A 21,943-nucleotide genomic window follows, 5' to 3' on the forward strand; every position below is an offset into this window, starting at 1 on the left:
TTTACCAATTAATTTCAAGAATACTACAAAAAAATATATAAATGCTATGGTGTTAGGCTCGCAAACACACCCATAGTATCAATTATTTGGTAAAGAATTTCTTTATTTCCAAAGAGGCAGAACAGAGGATGGTATGAAGTTCCAGGTAGTCAGCTTCCCAGAATTTAACTGTATTTTAAATCTTTGAACAAAACAGCTAAAAAAGATTTGAAGAATTTGACATATTCCTTTTTAATTCACAGCAACCACAACAACTACAACAACACCCATGCCAACAACAACATCCACAACAACCTCTGGTATGACAAAACAGACCTTTTCAACACAGGCCTTTTTGTATTCCTTGTGGCATTGTAACATGGCTTCTAGAACAGGCTACAAAGTTCTGAGAATAAATCTTGTTTCAATTTAAGTTTTTTGCCTTTCAGGATTTACTAATAATAATCAAGTTCATACTTTTCCACTTCCCTGGGGAAAAAAGAATAACTAGATCTGTTTGCTTCTGCAGAACCATTGTTCCTTGATGTGGACATTGTTTTGAGCATCCCAGCTGCCATCGTGCCATCAAATATCCCTGAGTCATTCCGAAGTGCTCTTCAAACAATAAACTACCCTATATCTCTTTCAAGGATAAATGTTTTACAAGTAAACTTGACTACCGGTAAGAGAAGCTGGTCACACAGTTTTCTGGATAAATAGAATAGATAATATAAAATACAGATGGATGATTTTCCTTCTTTGATATCTTTATCAGTCTGCATTCCAAACTCCTATGATGAACTGCAGTGTGAATGTGAGGGTGGTTATGCTTTGCCATGTGACATGTGCAACAGCAGCAACTCATGCAGTAACACCAGCAGTTCAACCTGTACATGCATAAATGGACTTCCTCCAAATGATGAGTTTTGCCAACCAGAAACTAGTAAGCTTTCTGTTCTGTTGCTTTGCTAATTGATTAAGCACACACAATTCTGGTTTAAGGCAAAAATATTTAATCTCTTGCTCTTCACAGATAACTCTACATGCCCAACAACTACTCCAGGTATGTAAAAGATAAACAATTATTTGAGCTACAACATATGTTGTGAAGGTATGATAAATACTATACTGATGTGTTCTTTATTTATAGCTCTGAATAATAGTCAATCTTGGTTTTTCTTCCGATGTATGTATACATGTATCTGAGGGGTCTCCATGCGATAGAGCCTCTTTTGTTCTGGTTGGTGTTTTACTTTGCCTCTTTTCTCTTCCTTAGTGTTTCTAATAAGTGTAGACTTATAAGAAGCACTTATATATCTTATAAGGGAGATTATTGGGAATTACTTAGTTTCTCTCTCTTTCTCGTTCTCTCGTTCCCATAATTCTTATCCCCTCCACTTTCCTCACCTTCCTCTCCATCTCTGTGTCCATTGCATGTTTTCTTTTTTGGTCCCAAAGTAATTTCTAATAAAGGTTCAAACACAATTATCACATGGAATCTTATGACAATTAAATTCAATTGAATTGCTGGTTCTATAAGGTTATTGGCCCATGTTCATCCCTGTCAAGAACTGCCTGAGATAAACTTTATCCTTGAACTGCATTGAAAATGCAGTCAAATGCACCAAAATCCAATAATTTTAAAAATTGCAACTAATATCAGACTTATTATAGTTGACTGATAGGCCCTATTCCCATATTTATCTTTTCCAGAAAATCTGCTTTTGGCTGCTTCTGTATGGGCTAAATCTGATACATTTTTTTGTAGTTTTTAGTCTGAACGGTCATGCCAGATTTTATCCTAACATAAAATAAAGTCACTGCCAGGACTCCAACTTCACATCTACAGAGATGTTTTTACACTATTACCATCACAGATATTGATAATAGCTGTGCTTTTGTTTTCTTGTCTTTCTTTTTCGCTAATGTTGGAGCCAAGAAGCTGTTGGCTCCCATTGCTCCAAGGTTTAAAAATAACATGGAGACCACATCATCATTATAATTTTTTTAACAGAGATTTATTGAACACCTCGAGTGACATTCACATTTATCATTACTTCATAAAGAGTACACTGCTGTGTGTTGCATACATTCATCTTTTGGGCAACATGTTTTTTTTTTATTTCCTGGAGCATTCAAACTGAAATCTGATAGTTGTTGCATTTAATTAGCTGTCTGAAAACATTATGCAAAAATCATGTAATCAATCATGAAAAGAAAATCGAATTTAACATCACTGTTTATTAGTAGCATTTTGGAGGTCCCTACCAAGGAAAAGTAAAATAAATATCAATAGAAACATACAGAGACCTGCTTAGCCATCAAATTCCAAGAGCAAATGCACTTCACTACATTTACCACGTTCACATAGATAAATGCCAAAGTTGAAGAAAAAAAAAACTCTCCTAAGAAGGCTCAAAAAAGAGATTTACCAATTAATTTCAAGAATACTACAAAAAAATATATAAATGCTATGGTGTTAGGCTCGCAAACACACCCATAGTATCAATTATTTGGTAAAGAATTTCTTTATTTCCAAAGAGGCAGAACAGAGGATGGTATGAAGTTCCAGGTAGTCAGCTTCCCAGAATTTAACTGTATTTTAAATCTTTGAACAAAACAGCTAAAAAAGATTTGAAGAATTTGACATATTCCTTTTTAATTCACAGCAACCACAACAACTACAACAACACCCATGCCAACAACAACATCCACAACAACCTCTGGTATGACAAAACAGACCTTTTCAACACAGGCCTTTTTGTATTCCTTGTGGCATTGTAACATAGCTTCTAGAACAGGCTACAAAGTTCTGAGAATAAATCTTGTTTCAATTTAAGTTTTTTGCCTTTCAGGATTTACTAATAATAGTCAGGTTCATACTTTTCCACTTCCCTGGGGAAAAAAGAATAACTAGATCTGTTTGCTTCTGCAGAACCATTGTTCCTTGATGTGGACATTGTTTTGAGCATCCCAGCTGCCATCGTGCCATCAAATATCCCTGAGTCATTCCGAAGTGCTCTTCAAACAATAAACCACCCTATATCTCTTTCAAGGATAAATGTTTTACAAGTAAACTTGACTACCGGTAAGAGAAGCTGGTCACACAGTTTTCTGGATAAATAGAATAGATAATATAAAATACAGATGGATGATTTTCCTTCTTTGATATCTTTATCAGTCTGCATTCCAAACTCCTATGATGAACTGCAGTGTGAATGTGAGGGTGGTTATGCTTTGCCATGTGACATGTGCAACAGCAGCAACTCATGCAGTAACACCAGCAGTTCAACCTGTACATGCATAAATGGACTTCCTCCAAATGATGAGTTTTGCCAACCAGAAACTAGTAAGCTTTCTGTTCTGTTGCTTTGCTAATTGATTAAGCACACACCATTCTGGTCTAAGACAAAAATGTTTAATCTCTTGCTCTTCACAGATAACTCTATATGCCCAACACCTACTCCAGGTATGTACATCATATAGATCAAGGTTGTGATACAGTCTTTCCAAAAAGATGGTTTACAAAAGCAAAAGGCTCTCTGAATCGCTGTCAGCAAAACATAAAAAATAAATAAAATAAATAAAGGAAAATATGTTTCAAAGACAGAGAAAAAGCATTACAGCTACCAAGAAAGGGGAGATAGCGAAGGAGAATATTGTTGCTGGAGTTAATGTTAGTTTATATGAAGTGGGCAGGCCATTTTTATATTTAATCAAAGCACTCCTCTCTGATGTTCCATTTGTATATCACTAAAAAAAGATTCTTCCTGATCAAAATGATACTCCTAGACCTAATTGTAATGATATATCTTCTAAATTACATTTCTGTAGAAACTGACTTTTAAAATTAAAAAAACAAACCAAAAATATATTAGTAAGAATTAAAGGGGAACACCATTTTTTTTTACATTTGGCCCTTGATTTTACGTTATTACATCATGTTCTACTAACCCATATGAGTTTTGTGTCATTTGGAGCCGTTTTGAAGATATTCCATTAGGTTATATCCAGGTATGCTGATGGAAGATTCTCAGTCATCCAGGTCATAGTCATTCTGTAAAAGTTCAAAAAAATCCACTAGACTTGGTTTCCAAGATTTCCAAGATTTGAAGACTTTTCGCCACCTCTCCAGGAAGCTTTCTCAATTCAAATGTCTGGATCTGCAGTGAGTTAAGAGTTTTTATATCGACAAGGCCTTGTATTGCTTGGAAACATGCAAATGGAAACCGATTAGTGGTTCGTTTGGTTCCATTGTTAGCCCGTAATACCTGAAACCTGTCTATGATATTGAAGCCCGGTCGTTAAAGGGGGGGATTGTCGTTAAAGGGGGAGATTGTCTCCTGTAATACCTGAAACCTGTCTATGATTGTTAAGAGTCAGTCGTTAAGGAGGTATTGTTCACTGGCTGGAGCGGGTAGGTCCCTCGTTCCTCTGTGATGGGGTGGGGGGTGTGGTGATTTCTGGAAGGGATCATCTCTATCACTGAATTGTACGTTTTTGGAAGCTGGAATCTGAGTCCACCACCTCTGTTTAAAGTTGGTTTTTCTCTCTTTATATAAATGGCTTCCTTCACGCGCCTCTCAAACCACCTATTTTCTTTATCCAGAATGTGAACATTCTGATCCTCAAAAGAATGTCCTTTGTCCACAAGGTATAGATGTAAGTCTTGTCCAGAGGAGGCCATTCTTCTGTGTTGGGCCATGCGTCTGTGGAGAGGTTGTTTGGTTTCTTTAATATAAAGATCAGAGCATTCCTTGCTGCACTGAACAGCATATACCACTCCGCTCATGGTGGAAGCAATCTATGTTAAGAGAGAAAAAACAACTTTAAACAGAGGTGGTGGACTCATATTGCAGCTTCCAAAACCCTTACTCCACACGCACAATAAGAAATATTACGTCTAAGGTAAAACCTGAAGTAGAACAGCAAGAGAAATACGGTTCAACAAAACTGGATTTCTGGAATCTACTAAAAACTTTAATTTTAGAAATAAAGCAATGTTAAACATTCTGATTTCTATTGTTATAGTAACAACAACCACAGCTGCTCCGACGACAAAGACGGCGACAGCGGTTCCCACAACGACCATGGCCACTCCGACAACAACCACTCTTTCTCCAACAACGACCCCGGTTTTTACAACAACAACCACTGCTGCTCCAACAACGACCACGACCGCTCCGACAATAACCACTGCTTCTACGACAATTACTTTTCCACAACAAAGAGGTACGAAAATTATTGAATTACCGTAAAGCTCTCAAACTTTCTTGTCAAAGACTTTATGTATTTTCCATTGTAAATAAAAAACATTCATGTCAATGTGATAGTTCCCAATGGAAAAGCATTATGACAAACTGCCCTACATTGTCATCCATTAGAAATGCATATCCAGTTTATTTTGGGTGGATGGGAGAGCAGAACTTGTCAATTTCTACATTTTTATGAATAATAAGCAGACAAGGAATAAAGTCAGAGTGAAGAATGTCTTAACAAAAAACTTTTGAAAATGCCTTTCAAATAATTTAGATTCACTGAACAATAGCAGGATGATCTCAAAAGAAAAAATACTGGTAAAGCGCTGTCTACACAGGGTAAATTGAAAGTAAGATGTTTATAAATTGACTGGTGACCTACAGTTTGTATTTCAGGGATGTTTTTAATTTGTTAGTGTGATTTGTGAACATATTCTTTAGGCTTATTAATTTTGTCTACTTTCTTATAACAAACAAAATTTGCTCACAAAAAGTAAGAAAGTTGGAGAGAGGGGAATTTGATAAGAGAAAAGAGCCCATTAACTGAGGAACATGTAGAGGGACGGGAGTGATCAAGCTCTGTGCTCCGTCACTTTTGTTGAGACCTTCAGCTGACTGCAAATACTCCACCATAAGACAAGTTTCTGAAAGAGCAATGAGAACAACCTCCTCAAATTGCTTTCTTTAAAACTTTAGTATCAGAAATGAAATGTTAGTCGGTTGATTTTTCAGCATAACCTTTATATAATATCTGACAAACTGTCCTACTTCTTTACCTCTGGATTTTAATGCATGAAATATCTTCCATTTGTCTTTCAATCTCCAGGAGTGACCTTTGTCCTAAAGATCCCAGCATACTTTATACAAAATTATACACTTCAGATCTTCAGGAGCAGGCTTGATGAAGTATTCAATTCATTAACACTCCCACCATCTTTGAAAGTAAAAGAAATAAACTTGACCACAGGTAAAAAAAAAAACACTGAATAAATAAGGAATATCTGCTGATGGAAAATATTGTATAAAATTAATTTTAATTGTCTGTCAAAGTCTGTTTTAAAGGAATATCTAAGGAACTGCGCTGTCAATGTGAGGATAATTTTGCATGGCCATGTGAAAGGTGCAACAGCAGCAGATATTCATGCAGTAACGTGAGCAGTGACTACTGTACCTGTAGAGACGGTATCTCTTCTATTAACGAGTATTGTCAGCCCCTCCTAAGTAAGCATATTGTTTTACTTCTTTAGCAAATCATTATTCTCCACCCAAAAAAAAAAAAAAACATGATTTACAAGAAATATAGAACCATAAGTGTAAGTATTAATACCTGTCTTTATGTTTGGTCCACAGATAATTCACGATGTCCAGGTATGGGAAGAAATAATTACTTATGCACTTCATTTTATCATTTAGCTATAAAACGTGTGAGAACCATATTTTTTTATTTCCTTTTTTTTAGCTACTCCAACCACACCATTACCAACAACGACTACAGCTGAGCCAACCACAACTTCAGCTATGCCAAATACAACTACAGCTAAGCCAACCACAACTTCAGCTATGCCAGTCATAAGTACAGCTTTGCCAACTACAGCTAGGCCAATCCCACCTATCCCACCTACAGCTGAACCTCAGGTTATACGTGGCAGAATTACCATAGACATTCCATTTGAACCCTCGTTTAATACGGAAAGCAGTCCATTTTATCAAGGCATTTATGATACCGTGAGTTCTCATTACTTTGTGTGACTATCTACATTTGTAGCGAATAATTTAATTTACAAAAGGTAAATGTGTTTATTCCTGGTCTTGGTCCTTCTTTAAACAGATTACCAGTCAATGTGGAGAGTGTAGCGCTACCCTGAGGCTTTCGTAAGTCAAATTTATTCTTAATATTTGCATACATTTGGTTTATTTGTCTTTCAAAATCAAACAGAAATACAACGTTCTTCTTAAATTAAATTAACTTTTATTTCCACAAATGTATGCCTTTAAACTGGTCAGTAACATTGAAACATGCATGGCACACCAGCTGCAATAATTAGAACACAGTAATTTACTGTGTACCTTTCTGTGGTTTTGCCCATCGGAAAGAGGTGTCAAGTAATGAAGGACAAGTACTAAAGTTCACTTTTTAGGTATCTTTACTTTACTCCATTACTTATTTTTTTCGTACTTCTGACTTCTACTCATTATATTTTCACACAAGTATCTGTACTTTCTATTCTTTACATTTTTAAAACAAACGTTACTCGTTACTCTTGGCTTCGGTTTATTGCACAGATCATGGATTAGCGGACCGCGGTGTTATGAACAACATAAAATCCAAAGATTTTGTCCGGGGTACGGCTGATTTATTTGTAGTAGTCTCTTTTTATTCACACACAACAATAAACAGTGATGCCGACGGGAGTTTTGAAACTGCAAAGCTTTGTCTTCAGGTGAAAATCAAACGCGCATCTACACAGCACAGCGTTTACAGACAAGTGTGATGCATTTACGAGCGTCAGATAACAGAACTTAACTCCTACAATAATGTATTTATTCAGAAACAGCGTGGGCTTTCTTGCAATATTGAATGCTCTATAATTGTATTTCTGTTAATTTTTGATTATGCACACCTGCTAGCTTTCTATTCTAAAAAAATCTATAATATTACAGCAGCAAATTATCAAAGATTTTCAAAAGCCTGTTTAAAAGCTCCAAATGTGGCTTCAGATCATACAGCGACAATTGTTGATTGTCACTGTACAATCTGAAGCCAATGCCCCAGCAATTGTCATTGTTTTACAGGACAGAATTTGCATTTGCTGACCCTTGTCCTTTAACTACCGATGGATATACAGGAGTACAATTTTTATTTTTTTATCTATTTATTTTTTATTCAATGTATAACATGAATGCATAAATACCTCATTTTATTTTTGTGTTAAATTCTGTTTAAAGTAACAGATCACTGGTTGATGATTTTCTTTTTTTTCGGACCCCACTGATTTTTAATTGGTTTCCCTGGTTTAATGTTTATAAATATTTATTTCAGTCATGTGCTCCATCCAATGCAGATCATTGGCTCCATCCACATCTAGTGAAAACTAGTGTAATTGGATGAGTCATATAACACAAACACTCATTGGTTAGCTAAAGGAAATCATCTGAAGCAAGCAGGTGTTCGTCAAACTGCAAACGTGAATTGCCATGCCATGCCATGCCATGCCATGCCATGCCATGCCATGCCATGAAATGCCATGCTACAATGTCGGATTCAGAAAAAGATGTTGAAATGTCTGAAAGGTCGGACAGAGGAGAGAGCGTACCGGGAGATGGAGATCAACAAGACCTCCCTCATCCTTGGCCCTATCTCAAAGAATTTTTCCAAAAAGTCGAAAAATGTAGCTTTCAATTCATATAGTGGCATCTGGCTGTTTTTTTTTATGGTTAATTTATACTTTTTTACTTTAAGTAGTTTTTGGAGCACATACTTTTTCACTTTTACTTGAGTAAAGAGGTCAAGTTGATACTTTAACTTTTACCAGAGTATTTTTAAACTGCAGTATCTAAACTTCTACTTAAGTAATAAATGTGTGTACTTTTGGCACCACTGCCATCGGATTAATTTTTCTGAAAGAGGTCCTTTTTTCTGAGTGACATACAATGAGCATGAAGTTTTTAACGTATTTTCAAGAGGGATTTTCTTTATTACGACTTCTGCTGGAAGCATCCAGCATATAGGAGTACATTAGATCACTTCTTAATATAGGTTACTTTGTAGACATGACTTCAATACAGAATTGTACTTGCATATGAACACACAAATACAATACATGTTCTTGAAACCAGACATTGTTTTTTTTTAAGTGGAGAGAATGAGTGTTTTCAAATATTCGGGAAAATCCTTATGCCTTTATCCTCATTGATTTATTATTTCCACACTATATTGAATTTTATATCAAAGTTTTGGTATTTTTAAAAACATTATTTATTTGCAACAACTTTTGAGATTATAAAAAATAAATCCATAGTAAACTTTAGGATTCCTTTTTTGATTTAAAGGAGGAAATATTTAATTCTTTTGTATTCTTTATTGCAGACCAGGAAGTACCATAGCTGATTATAATATTACCTTTACACCCCCTGACACACTAACAGAAGAACAAATTCTGAGACAAATGTCATTAAAATACCCAGTTCTCATTAACGGTAAGTAGACCTTAATAAATCAGGGGATAAATTGAATGTTTCATATTTATTTTATATTGTCTAAGGACAACTGAATAATGATATTGCTGTCTCTATGAAGGTGAAAATAAAGAACAGAGAGCGTATTCTGGAGATCCCCTCACTTTGACATGTGAACCTCCAAGCATTGATTTTAGTGCCGTTACTGTATTTTGGAGAAACAAAGGAAAAGTTATTGCCGAACAAAGTACTTTGACTAATGGAAAATCAGAATATAAATTCCCAAGGATTTTTAAGTTTGATGAAGGTAAGTAAGAAAATTGGTTATTATTTGCTTTTCCTTTTCTAATACATTCTGTTTAAATTAAATAGTTTGGCTGAACATATTGGTGTTGAAATGCAGAATTATTGCATCTCCATCTGTTGATCCAGTTGATCCTGACCCACAAACTCAAAGTCCTATAGAAGTGTGGGGAAAAAAAGCTTAAGAAAATATTAAAGTACTTATATTGAGCCTAATAACACCATAACTTGCTATGGTTTAAAGTTTATATATATATATATATATATATATATATATATATATATATATATATATATATATATATATATATATATATATATATATAAAAGAAAATTAGGAAATCTGATTTAAAATAGGCAAACCGATAAACACATAAAATCTCTAAATACATCTAGTTAATAAAGTAAAGCTTAAAATTATTAACATAACTAACATAAATGATTAAGATTCTTAACAGTATTTTTGACTAAAATTAAAACAATAAAGATCAGTTAAATCTTTTAAAAACTTCAATCACATTTTTCACCATTTCTGTAATTTCAGCTTGCGCTCACAGCAACATTTTTTGCTAAATTTCTTGTGCTAATGCTTTTGCTATGAAGTAAAGCGGATTTAGCTGATGCTGTGGAACAGTTGGAAAGTATTACTCAACTCTACATCTTTTGGATATTGAATAGTTGTTACTCATTATTACAGTTTGGGATTTGTTTGTGATTTTGATCATGCAACCTCATAAAACAGAAACTCATTGAAATATTGGGTGTTGGAGAAAACATTTTTTAAGAAGTTAATAACAAGATTTATTAAGTATTAAAGGTCCTATATCCCGCTTCCTTAGCCTTCAAAGTTTATTGTAGGCAAATATATAGAATGATATAATTCCTTTATAATTAATGTATATCTTGTATTATTTTGTTGTATGATTGAGGTCTTTAAACCTCAAAGGAAAACACTTGTTCTTAAAGTGAAGCTTCATCTCCCCACCTGGGTGACTGCCTTTTCAGGCCACTGAAGGCTGAACAAAGTCTGAGACCTCTTGAGGCAGTAAAAAACTAAACAAAATCATGGCTTAGACTTTAACTAAGAAAAGGTATCTGCCCTGTACAAGTTAGCTGATAAAAGATCCATTTTGTTTTAAGTTTGAGCCACAATCATTATCCATCACGTTCTCCTGTTTTAAGAAAGTGCAATTTCTTTATAGTGCTGGCACAGTACAGTAAGAGTAGGGTAGAGGTGGGCTACAGATGGGTACAATCATCCATTATTGTATTGATCCTTAGTATCCTCATTTTCTTTCAATCTATACAAGCCTTGTACCTTTGTCTTATCTCTTTCTCACTCTCTGTCTTATGCTTACTGCCCGTGCCCCCTCTGCTCTACAGATGGAGAGCATGGGGGTCTTGAGGGAAGTCATTCACCCCAACCAGAGTGAAGCAGGCACACTTTTCTTTATTTTCCAACCCTCTCCCAACTAGACTTTTCTGACTCCACCATATGCAAGGATACTGAACAGGCACAAAAACAGGAAGAGACACACAAACGGAGTATTAACAAGGCAGAAAGGCGAGGCAGAGCTGTGTGCGTTAACTTTTAGGCAGATTCAATGACAAGGGCAAGTTGCACAGTAGAGAATGTAACAAGGCTGTGGAAAAAAGAAGCATTACAAATCATTTGTAAGAACATGTGAAAAATGGCAATGTAAAAATAGAAAAGGAGACACAATTCCCACAACGTCGTTCTGAAGGATCCTTGACCCAGAGACAGATGTTTCTATAAAAACAGCAAGTATTCAGGTTATCTTCTGCATAATTTGCTCATAAAATGCAAAGTGCAACCAGTGGTAAATTGCTCAAATCATTTAAAACCATATTGTGCTATCATCTTGCTTTTTTATATTACTTTCAATGGAAAGTGTCATTTTACAAGTTTAAAAAAGGGCTTCATGGAGGACTAGTTTGTACCACTGCTGCCTTGCAGCAAGAAGATTCTGGGTTAGATTCCCAGCTCAGATTTTTCTGCATGAAGTTTGCATGTTCTCCCCATGCATACTCTTCGGGTATTCCAGCTTCCTCCCACAGGCCAAAAACATGAACGTTAGGTTAATTAGTATCTCTAAATTGTCCTTAGGTGTGAGTGTGTACGTGCATGGTTGTATGGCTTTGTGTGTCTCTGTGTTGTCCTTCTACAGACTGGTGACCTGTCCAGGGTGTACCGTGCCTTTTTCCCAGAGATAGGCAATGATCCTGATGGAATTAGCATTAGAAAATGGACAGATGTTTTTATCTTTATTTAGCCTGAAAATTTACAGTAGTACAGCAAGTGTATAGTATCATCAAAATGACCATAATGACATATTGAAATATAATAACAATACACCAAAAAAAAAAACTACCTATATGACAGTTTTTGGCATTTGTTTAATCATATTTAGTTACTTTAACACAATTGTTTCATTTTAGCAGGGCAGGACATACAACAATTGTATTAAAATAATTAAATATGATAAAGCAAATGCAAAGAGCTGATGATAAGTTTAATAACAAGAAGAGTATGGAAAAACATTTTAACACCAAGAATGTATATATCCATAATTATTAAATGTATAAAGACAAATTCCTTAAATATGAAAATTAATGCAAAATCAAAAATTGATACCTTAATTGAATTGGCATAGACTTGCAGTTATTTATTTATTTATTTGTCTTTTTTTGTTGTGGTGTGTTACAATATTTTATTGAACTCCATTAAAAGGGAAAAAAATATAAAAGTAGATTAATAGAAGAAAAATATAGGCTATATATATATATATATATATATATAGGCTATATATATATAGGCTATATATATATATATATATATATATATATATATATATATATATATATATATATATATATTAGTGCTGTCAAAATTATCGCGTTATTATCGCGTTAACGCGAGGCCATTTTAACGGCGATAATTTTTTTACCGTGAGATTAACGCTATGTGGTTTTATGGTACAATTTTCCAAGTACATCCCGCTGCAGCCTGCGAGAAGGCGGGGCTATTTCCCCCCAGTCTATGCATTTCTCATAGGCTTCGAGAGCGGAGAGCTCCTCAAGGGAAAAAGACGCTCATACACTGGGTGACGCTAGTGCCTTTTCTTTAAGCCCCACCACCAACAAACAAGTTGAGTGTCTGGTAACTAGTAGCAACCTGAAATACGCTGAGAAAACAGATTACTGAGGTGAAATGGAATCTGCTACGGCACTCCTGCTGTCTGTGTACGCCACAGGTCGGTATCGTGTGTGTGTGTGTGTGTGTGTGTGTGTGTGTGTGTGGGTGTGTCTGTGTGTGGGTGGGTGGGTGTGTGTGTGTTCTCATTTTTGTTAAAGGTACACTATGCAACCGGTGTTGATTTTCCAGTGAGGCTCCCCCCAGAGGGCGAAAGTAAAAGTGCACTGTCGTAAATATGCACAGCTGTTCTCCTGGTTTCTCCGTCAAGCCAGGCGCGGTTGTTTTGAGCTTAGCAGCAAATGACTAATGCTGCGTTCACACTGGACGTAGCTGGCGCGACAGAAGCAGCGAGTTTACATGCAAAGTCAATGGTTGACGCGCGTCAAGGCGCAGCAAAAGGTCCCGCGGCGCGTTTTGAGCTGCAGGCACAGCACGTCTGAGCAGCTGAAGCAGCGCATCGGGCGTTGGGCTAAGCATCTGACGCAGGGAGAGAGACACAGCGCTGATGATCAATCCTCTTTTATTGACGCCTAAATTAACTTAAAATGCAGAAATCTGCCGGCAGAATATGCAGTTTGGATTATTTAGATGAAAAACACCTACCAGCTGCCGTGGTGAACCGCGAGGAGGCGACCCGGCGAGAGGCTGCTGATGAAGGGATCCATACTTTCGGCGCATCCCTGGTATGTGGGGGTCTGAGCGGATCCGACAGAAAAAATATTGAAGGCAGGATAATAATCTGAATGAACTGACTGCACTGATTACGTTTTCAGGTGTATTTTCTCACTTAAACACATATTAAAACTACTTTATTCCCACTGATCACAGCAAATATAGCTGCAAGGCAGAGAAAGGATAGTGAAGCTCCGCCCAAAGCGCGTCAGACACACTTTTGCACCGCACAGCCAGAGCAGCAAAGCTGTTTCAGCCGCGTCAGAACTAACTGGTACAAGCAGCAAAAATGAAGCAGCAGACGCGATTTTGCTGCTTTTGCTGCGTGAACGTAGCATAACTGCACAAAGATCGCCACTGTGCTAGCAACGAGCATGCTTTTAACTGGGGGGTGTAGCAGTTCTCGCCGTAAAGCAAGACTGACTCTCACGAGACTTCTGAGCCTGTGGGTGCGGGTCGGTGCTCCTGCAATTGCAAGTGCAGTATTTCCCCCACAGACCACCAGGGCGGCCGAGAATACCTTTGTTCAACCTGAAATGACTCATTTAATCATCCAAAACGTTATGGAACACATTAACTGAAAAATGTTGCATAGTGTGCCTTTAAGAGGCTGAAAAGTAACTTTCTAGAGCATAGACTACCTCCATCTAGTGATGTCGGTCTATTGATTTTGATGTATTGATTGAAAATTGTTCATTATTATCTTGGTTAATTAACATCTAATGTTAACTGTACTACATTTTATAGCAGTAGGGTAAAATGCTTGTCTTTGTTCAAAAGACTGTATTAAAGCTGCAGTCTGTAACATTGAGAAGAGAGCAGACTTCGACTGAAAATTTGAAGAAAAACAGGTTTCACGTCACTCCCCCACCCTCTCTGCTTCACTCATGCCCCACCTCCAAGCTCCACCCCTCTCACAGCATCTGCGCGGCTACCGCATGCGACCAGAAGGGGGGGGGGGGCGGGATTCAGCGTGTGTGAGCTGTGATTGACACTCCATCAGACGCTCCTCTGGCTGTGATTGGTTGTTTTGACTCGTCCCGAATGATTCTTTCCAGATTGAAATACAGGCAGTAGGCGGTACCAATTGAAGCAGTTTTTTTCACAGGTTACATATCACATGTACTGCTGTCTGGGCATAGGGACAGTTTTAGCCAATATGACAAAAAAGTGATTTTTTAAAACTTACAGACTTCAGCTTTAACTGTAAAGACTGTCTTTTACATCAGCCTGTTTTCAGGGCCTTTTTTTTGGCTACATATTTGTTATTTTTTGCTACATGCCTCCCCATCTTCTTGCCATATGTTTCTATGGCATAAATCATTGTCTGTGACCTGTTTTCATTTTAAAAAAAGAACATTGGCACAAACCTAGCCTGTATGTATTTTTTGTATGTCATCGAGAGTATTTAAATGATTTTCAATCAGAAAAAAAATTTGCGATTAAAATGCGATTAATCGCGAGTTAACTCAGGCATTGATGCGATTAATCGCGATTAAAAAAATTTAATCGATTGACAGCACTAATATATATATATATATATATATACATATACACATATATATATATATATATATATATATATATATATATATATATATATGTGTGTGTGTGTATATATATATATGTGTGTATATATATATATATATGTGTGTGTGTGTGTGATTCTCGTCTCAATGTCAAACAAAATATTTTAAATTTTGTTATTGTTATTGTTTTACTGTATTTCCATTTGCTTATTTTGGAAAAAAATGCACTCACATTTTTCTGATTGGTCTATTTATTATGTTTAGATTTTAGCATTTCATACACACATTTTTCCTACATCTTTACAAAACTATTCCACAAGAAAACAGTAAGAACAAAAAAAAATACAGAGTGGTTATAGGTTTTAGGATGTACTGTATTAAAAGAAGTCATTGGAGATACTGACAGTGTATTTACTTGGTATCAGGTCAATATAAGAACTAAAGGTATCACACATTTTTACTTCTTGTAGGGAGCCTGAGAGATATTCTCCAACTATTTGTTTTTTATAGGACAGGGAGGGGTTGCTGCTCCCACAATAGAGTATTTCTTAGAGATGCATGAATCCAAGGAAATACCATTTTGTTGTTGATTCTGATAAAGTACCGGTAATAGCATTATACGATAGTTCAATCTGAAAAACTGACACAAAGAGAAAAGACAATTAGGAGAAATTTCTTGATACAATTACTTTCTCTTTGGCGCTCAGACCTCAGCAGGAAACATAGCGCTTAATTTTGATAGACATGCATAAACAGGAGTAAAGAATACGGCTGTTTCCCCTGGGGCCTTAAACTGGTGGTGGAGTGGAGATAGATGAAGTTGGTCAGTCTGTAGACTGCTGGTTAGAGAGACGGTATGCTGAGCTTTATGGGGAGATCCAGTGGACTGCGTGGTGGAGTAGGGGCTGGAGGTGCGTTGAAAGGGGGTCATCTGAATGAAGTCACACAGGGCATCCTCCGCCTGCACACAGGAGCAGACAAGAGCGGATCAGAGGCCTTTTAAGATGCACTTTGGATGCTTATTGGCTTTCCCGGAGGTGTGGTTCAAAGCTGATTGGCTGTGTCGCAGGTGGATGAAGGAAAGCAATGAGTTTCTTCAGTTTAACTTCTGCCTAGGCTCCATTCAAAGGCAAAAAAGTTGATTTGCTTGATACAAGCCCTTTAAGTAAAGTTCAGACTTTCTACAACTCATGAATAAATGAACGAAATAATTTAGAGTAAAATTTTAATACAGCTTTTCAACTCCCACGTTTTCTCTCTCTATCTTCCTCTCTTCCTGTATGTGAGTCCTAACTTCACTGACTTTTTTCTTTTTTTTTTCCCTAGGAGAGTATGAATGTGAGATAAAATGGGGAAGTGGTTCAAGGTTCATTCAGAAGGTAACGTTGAAATCCATAACACTCCCGGACATCGACGCAGATCCAGACAGAGAAAGACTTAGATGTATTGATACTAAGCAACTGTCATGTAGAGTAAACGATGGCTTCACAGTCAAGTTGTTGGATTCAGAAGATCAAGGTAAATGTTTTATTAAGCACAAGAAAAATTATTAGTAACAAACAAAAATAATAATTTAAGAATTAATCCTCCTTACTGCACCACCAGAGATAACTATGCCACATACCTATGGACCCCAAGAGAACTGTGTAGAGGGGGAAGTGAAATACAAATGTGAAGCAAGATCAGTGAAATATGAATCACTACCGCCAAAATCAAAAGAAATTACACTACAACTAACCGAAGCAGGTTAGTATTATTTGACGAAGAGTGTATTCCCAGTTTTAGGAATTTAAATATATGTTTACATACAGTCCTAAATTGTTACCTAAAACACATTTACTTTTCTCTCTAGAGAGATTTTTATGTGTGTCTACGATCTATGGAAATGCACAGCTTGGTGAAATTGGTACTGCAGACTGTGATGAAGACGAGAGGGGAGAAAAGACAGCAGTTTGTGGGGAAGATACGATATTTAAAGATAAACAAGACAACTGTGTCCTTGCAGTGATTGCAGATCTGCTTGATCAATCAGAGGTGACATATTTTTTTCAAACACTTGTAACTGATCGATACTGTTAGTAATGGTACTTGTGTTACATTATTTTTCTGAGAGAAAACCACTGTCCTATAGATGATTGTTCCGAATGTATAGTGACTGTCATTTGTTATGTAGTGTTATTTCCTTTTTTGTATATGACATATTTAATAAGATGGAATAAAACCAAAGATTTAGATTTTTTATGTTTAATTAAACAGATTTCAAAACATATTTTAGTAGGAGAGAAAGGAATAATTGTTTTTAAAAGTTTAGGGCTTTTTTCATCACAAACAAATTCTAAAAGAAAAATATTTTTTTTAGGTATAGCAATCAAAAAACATACAGAAATATCTGTACTTTCAGGGATAATTATTAAGATTTTTTTTTCTGTTTTCATATGATAGAACTTGGATGAAGTAACAATTCCTATTTTCTTGGAGGACCTTAAAAATGCGACTTCTGCAAATAATGAAAAGATTGTTGAGTCTCCAGCAACCATCATTGCTATGGTTAAGATCTTTGAAAATGTCGCCAATGTATCATCATCTTTGAAAATCAAAATAAGTGATAATTCAACAAGGGTAGGTACATCTAAACATTTAAACATACACAGGCACAATGGAACTATGTCTTTTTAAAATTATGTGGTTTTTCTTTCACTTTGTTCTGTAGAATTTCCTAGAAAGTGCAGGCCTTCTAACAATTGATGACTCAAGGAAATCCTGGACTTTTCTCAATATGAATGACAATAATACAGATGAGGGATTAGGAAGAAACAGTTCCAGCTCTTCATTCTTGAATGTTTTTGAGAGGTTACCAGATTTTATAAGCAATGATTCATTGGAAATCAACACAAATTTTATTCTCCTGAACAAAACAGAACTTACAGATCCTTTCAGAAGAGAATTTAACTCCTCTGTGGAAATAGAATTACCCGAGGGGGGTGGAGAGAACAAACTAATTACCATCATAGTTTTTGCTTCCATGTACAATGTGCTTCCTGGAAGAGATGAACTCAACAACACATCCAACCGTGTCCATGGAAGGGTCGCTCTTGTTAGACCTGAAGTTAAAATCTCAAATATTACATTAAATTTTGAAGTAATAAATTACACAAATGAAACCATAGAAAACCCCAAATGTGTTTTTTGGGATTTTGATCTCTTTGACGGTCTTGGAGGATGGAGTGACGACGGTTGCTCATTAGTGTACTTTGAAAATGAAACAGTCAGCTGCAACTGCAACCACACCACTTCCTTCTCCATTCTCATGTCACCATACAGCCCACGAGACCTTGGTTTGGACATCATCACCTACATTGGAGTTGGAATTTCTATGCTTTGCTTGGTCATTTGTCTCATCATTGAAGCAATCATATGGAGAAAAGTTAACAAGAACACAACATCGTATTTGCGCCATGTCGCTATTGTCAACATCGCTTTGTCTCTCCTCATTGCAAACATTTGGTTCATTATTGGAGCAGCTATTTCAGATGTAACCAAGTCAAACAACCCAGCATGCACAGCAGCTACCTTCTTTATTCATTTTTTCTACCTCTCCATGTTCTTCTGGATGTTAGCCAAAGGCCTGCTGTTGCTTTATCGCACCCTTAGTGTGTTTGATGGAGGACTGTCTAAAATATCTATGCTGATCATTGGATTCTCTTTGGGATATGGTGCACCACTGATCATTGCCACAATAACTATAGCTGCAACTGCTCCCTCAAAGGAATACATACGAGATGAAATCATCTGTTGGCTCAACTGGGACGAGTCCAAAGCTCTGCTGGCCTTTGTGATCCCTGCACTCATGATAGTGTGTATAAACTTAATCATCCTGATTGTGGTGTTATACAAAATACTGAGGAGAAGAGTAGGAGGAAATGCAGCCCAAACAGGAGAAAAGCACGTTCTGGTGGTTGTAACCAGGTGTTTGGCTGTGCTAACACCGTTTTTTGGAATAACTTGGGGTTTGGGAATCGGAACCATGGCTGATCCTAAAAACAGGGGAATCCATATTGCCTTTGCATTCTTCAATTCATTACAGGTAACATTTCAACTGTTTATTAGAGTAACCTGTAGCTGCATGTTTTAAAGTTTATGACATTAACTTTGTAATGAAAGTGAGAAACTATTAAATACATTTTTTTCCCTAAAGGGTTTCTTCATTCTTGTGTTCGGAACACTGTGGGACAGTAAGGTGAGGAATCTTTAATTGCAAATACTCAAGTCTTATGATGTTTGTACCTTCATAAGTGAATATATTGACACTGGGAGATGCTCTGTAATTACTCTTCTGCAAATTAACTTTTCAGGTGCGATCAGCAATGGCAGTACCGTCACTGACATCAAACAGTAGAACAAGAGTAAGAATAGTTGTATTGTTTCAAGGTTTTTTCCTATTAAGTATTTTGGGGTGAATTCTTACTGAAAATGTAATTCTCATTTTAGAGCACATCTGCTGGGACCTCCTCCAGTGGACTAACCAACTTTTTCCAAAGATTTAAAAGAGGTATGCTATTTGGAAAACAAATAAAACATTTTCTGACGATTTAATTTTTGTTTAGATACCACATTTTAGATTTAAAAAAAGGAAAGTGTCCTTTGGATAGCAACGTAAAAGATGTTGACATTTGTTATAGTGTTATTATTTACATTCTTATTTCAAATAATAAAAAGATAAGGACACATACAGCAAAGCTTGAATTAATAGTAAACTATCAAGAAGTACTTAAAAGATAAAACTACTATAACTTTCAAAGTACATGAAAAATGTATTGTTCTAACATCATAACTTGTATAAAAAAGATATTGTTTAAAGAGTCATTTTTGGAACACAATATATGTTTAGGTTGTACTCAAGCTAACGGTAGTGTAGATAAACAGTTTAGAAAATATACAAGAACTGATCAAGTTCTATTTCATGCTCAGGTTGAGCCACATTGTTAATGAACAAATTGGACAGTATTTTAATAAGCATGCATACACAGAGTAGGAACTTAAAACGAAGCAAGTTGTACATGAGGGAGAATAAATCTGATTTGATGGGAGTGGCTAGCCTAGTAAACTAGCCCCACCCACCAGCCGCTAAAATAATTCTTGCCTACAAGTGCTCTAGCCTCGATCAATGCCCCAGGCCCTAGAACTGGCTGGCCAATCACAACGCAGAGATGTGTTGAAAATTTTGGATGCAAAGCGGGCGGGGTTTTGAGGGCATGACGACAAAGCTGCGCGACGCTGGGGAAAGCATAACAAGGAAGATGGCAACAACTATTGAACAGTTCTCATTTGACTCAGCTTTGGAATCAGTTTAGGAAGGAATAGACTTGGGGTTTTGGTTGAAATGTGAGCAGGAAGAGGCTACGTTCATTCATTTTTGAAAAAGAAGCATTTGCCGTTTTACCAACAGGCTGTTTCTTTACACTCCCCCATCAGCTTTCTGTCTCGATCACCACCTCACAGTCAGTTGCGCTCATTGGTCAGAGCATTGGCCAATAGGCACAGACCTGGTTTGAAAGACAAAGGGTTGTTCTCATCAACAATCTTCTGTTGTGTCATTCATCGGGGCCAGACTAAATTACACATTTAGTCTGGTTTATCAGGCTAGGGCGTGGCAGCAGTTTTTATTAAAGAGCTAAGGAGGCTCTATGGATTCAAACAACACCCCCTAAACTGCCCAAAAAGCAGTTTGGTAGTCACATAGAGTATCATGAGACATTTCCTGAAATATCTTGACCTTAATGGGATTATACAAATGGCCCAAATAAGTATGGCATTTAGATTCCTATTAGAAATTTAAGTTATATTATGTAATTATACAAAAACTGTCACTCAGGCTTTTTACTAACACTCCTTTCTTTAATTTTATTATTCTTTTATATACATATATATATGAGAACAGAGATGAAGCAGAATGATGAAAAAGGGCTTCTGATTTTAATTTTACCTATGTATATTTCTATGTGTATATTTATTAATGTAAGTATATATAAATACGTATATATATATATATATATATAGATAGATATAGATATAGATATATATATATATAGATATATATATGTGTATCCATATTTACGTATGTTTATAACTCTGTGTTACAGGGACTAGAAGAGGGTACAATGTGTCTTCCAACAGTTCATCCAACACTTAGTACGTACAAAAAAGTCTGTCTGCTAATATAACAAAGTCTACTGCTGATATATCTTTTTATTTCTACTTCTGCCTTTTTATGTTATGATAGTATGAATTTAAAGCTTCCAGCTTAATTCTCTTTTTGCAAAATGAAGGATTCAGTAATTCTATTGTGTCTGAAAAGCAGTATTTTTTTAAGATTGTTTGAGGCATCCAAATTCAGAAAAGCTATGTATTTTGATCTTACACAGCCTTTGTTTTTGATAAATTCACATGAATGTAATACTTCCTGTTTTTTCTTTTTTTTTAAATCAAAACTGTTTTGTATATCCCTTAAACAAATTAATATACATATTTGATTATATGTTTACCAGTTAATTGAAATGTTAATTGTTTAAACAAACTACAGATTCTTCAGTTCCAGTCAGTCCCTTTTAAAAAGTGAAGGTTTATGCTCTAAAAAAGGGAAATGCAATTATTGAAAAGCTGTGATTTTGTATGATGGATAAGTTCTTACTAGCTGGTATGCTATGCACAGAGCTAAGGAAGATTTTATTTTTTATTTGGAAGTGTTAGAATTATTTTTTGGTATATTCTAAATTAAAACAATTATATTTAAATCTTAAATGATCACAACT

General features: G+C 36.0%; 2 protein-coding genes and 1 long non-coding RNA gene across 3 annotated transcripts; all 3 read left to right on the forward strand.

Annotated features, from left to right (window-relative positions):
* Positions 1-122: 122 nt before the first annotated feature.
* LOC119774810 lies at positions 123-920 on the forward strand. The gene is made up of 3 exons (XR_005279584.1): positions 123-299; positions 509-661; positions 755-920. It is a non-coding gene; the product is annotated as an uncharacterized LOC119774810 (long non-coding RNA).
* Positions 921-3,022: 2,102 nt separating this feature from the next.
* Positions 3,023-16,745, forward strand: LOC119774802 (integumentary mucin C.1-like). The gene is made up of 13 exons (XM_038272482.1): positions 3,023-3,067; positions 3,161-3,328; positions 3,419-3,448; positions 5,011-5,211; positions 6,064-6,204; positions 6,288-6,458; positions 6,588-6,605; positions 6,697-6,962; positions 7,066-7,109; positions 9,325-9,434; positions 9,535-9,720; positions 16,461-16,668; positions 16,742-16,745. The coding sequence occupies exons 2-13, from the start codon at positions 3,229-3,231 to the stop codon at positions 16,743-16,745; spliced, it is 1,479 nt and encodes a 492-aa protein (XP_038128410.1). The 5' UTR covers positions 3,023-3,067; positions 3,161-3,228.
* Positions 16,717-21,352, forward strand: LOC119774808 (adhesion G protein-coupled receptor F5-like). Its single transcript, XM_038272488.1, has 8 exons — positions 16,717-16,880; positions 16,987-17,168; positions 17,577-17,753; positions 17,845-19,218; positions 19,330-19,371; positions 19,487-19,537; positions 19,623-19,683; positions 21,275-21,352. Exons 1-8 carry the CDS (start codon positions 16,748-16,750, stop codon positions 21,322-21,324), a joined length of 2,070 nt encoding a protein of 689 aa, XP_038128416.1. The 5' UTR covers positions 16,717-16,747; the 3' UTR covers positions 21,325-21,352.
* Positions 21,353-21,943: the final 591 nt, after the last annotated feature.

Source organism: Cyprinodon tularosa, unplaced genomic scaffold (genome assembly GCF_016077235.1).
Source record: "Cyprinodon tularosa strain WSP-4 unplaced genomic scaffold, ASM1607723v1 ctg831, whole genome shotgun sequence".
Lineage (NCBI taxonomy): Eukaryota > Metazoa > Chordata > Actinopteri > Cyprinodontiformes > Cyprinodontidae > Cyprinodon > Cyprinodon tularosa.

What these genes read in the sequence shown, in the direction of transcription:
- LOC119774802 (XM_038272482.1), top strand. Translation starts at nt 3,229, where the DNA reads ATGTGCAACAGCAGCAACTCATGCAGTAACACCAGCAGTTCAACCTGT. An exon ending in GTTTTGCCAACCAGAAACTA is followed by an intron (nt 3,329 to 3,418) that starts GTAAGCTTTCTG and finishes TGCTCTTCACAG; the next exon opens with ATAACTCTATATGCCCAACA. An exon ending in GATTTTTAAGTTTGATGAAG is followed by an intron (nt 9,721 to 16,460) that starts GTAAGTAAGAAA and finishes TTTTTTCCCTAG; the next exon opens with GAGAGTATGAATGTGAGATA.
- LOC119774808 (XM_038272488.1), top strand. Translation starts at nt 16,748, where the DNA reads ATGCCACATACCTATGGACCCCAAGAGAACTGTGTAGAGGGGGAAGTG. An exon ending in ATCTGCTTGATCAATCAGAG is followed by an intron (nt 17,169 to 17,576) that starts GTGACATATTTT and finishes TTCATATGATAG; the next exon opens with AACTTGGATGAAGTAACAAT. An exon ending in TTTCCAAAGATTTAAAAGAG is followed by an intron (nt 19,684 to 21,274) that starts GTATGCTATTTG and finishes TCTGTGTTACAG; the next exon opens with GGACTAGAAGAGGGTACAAT.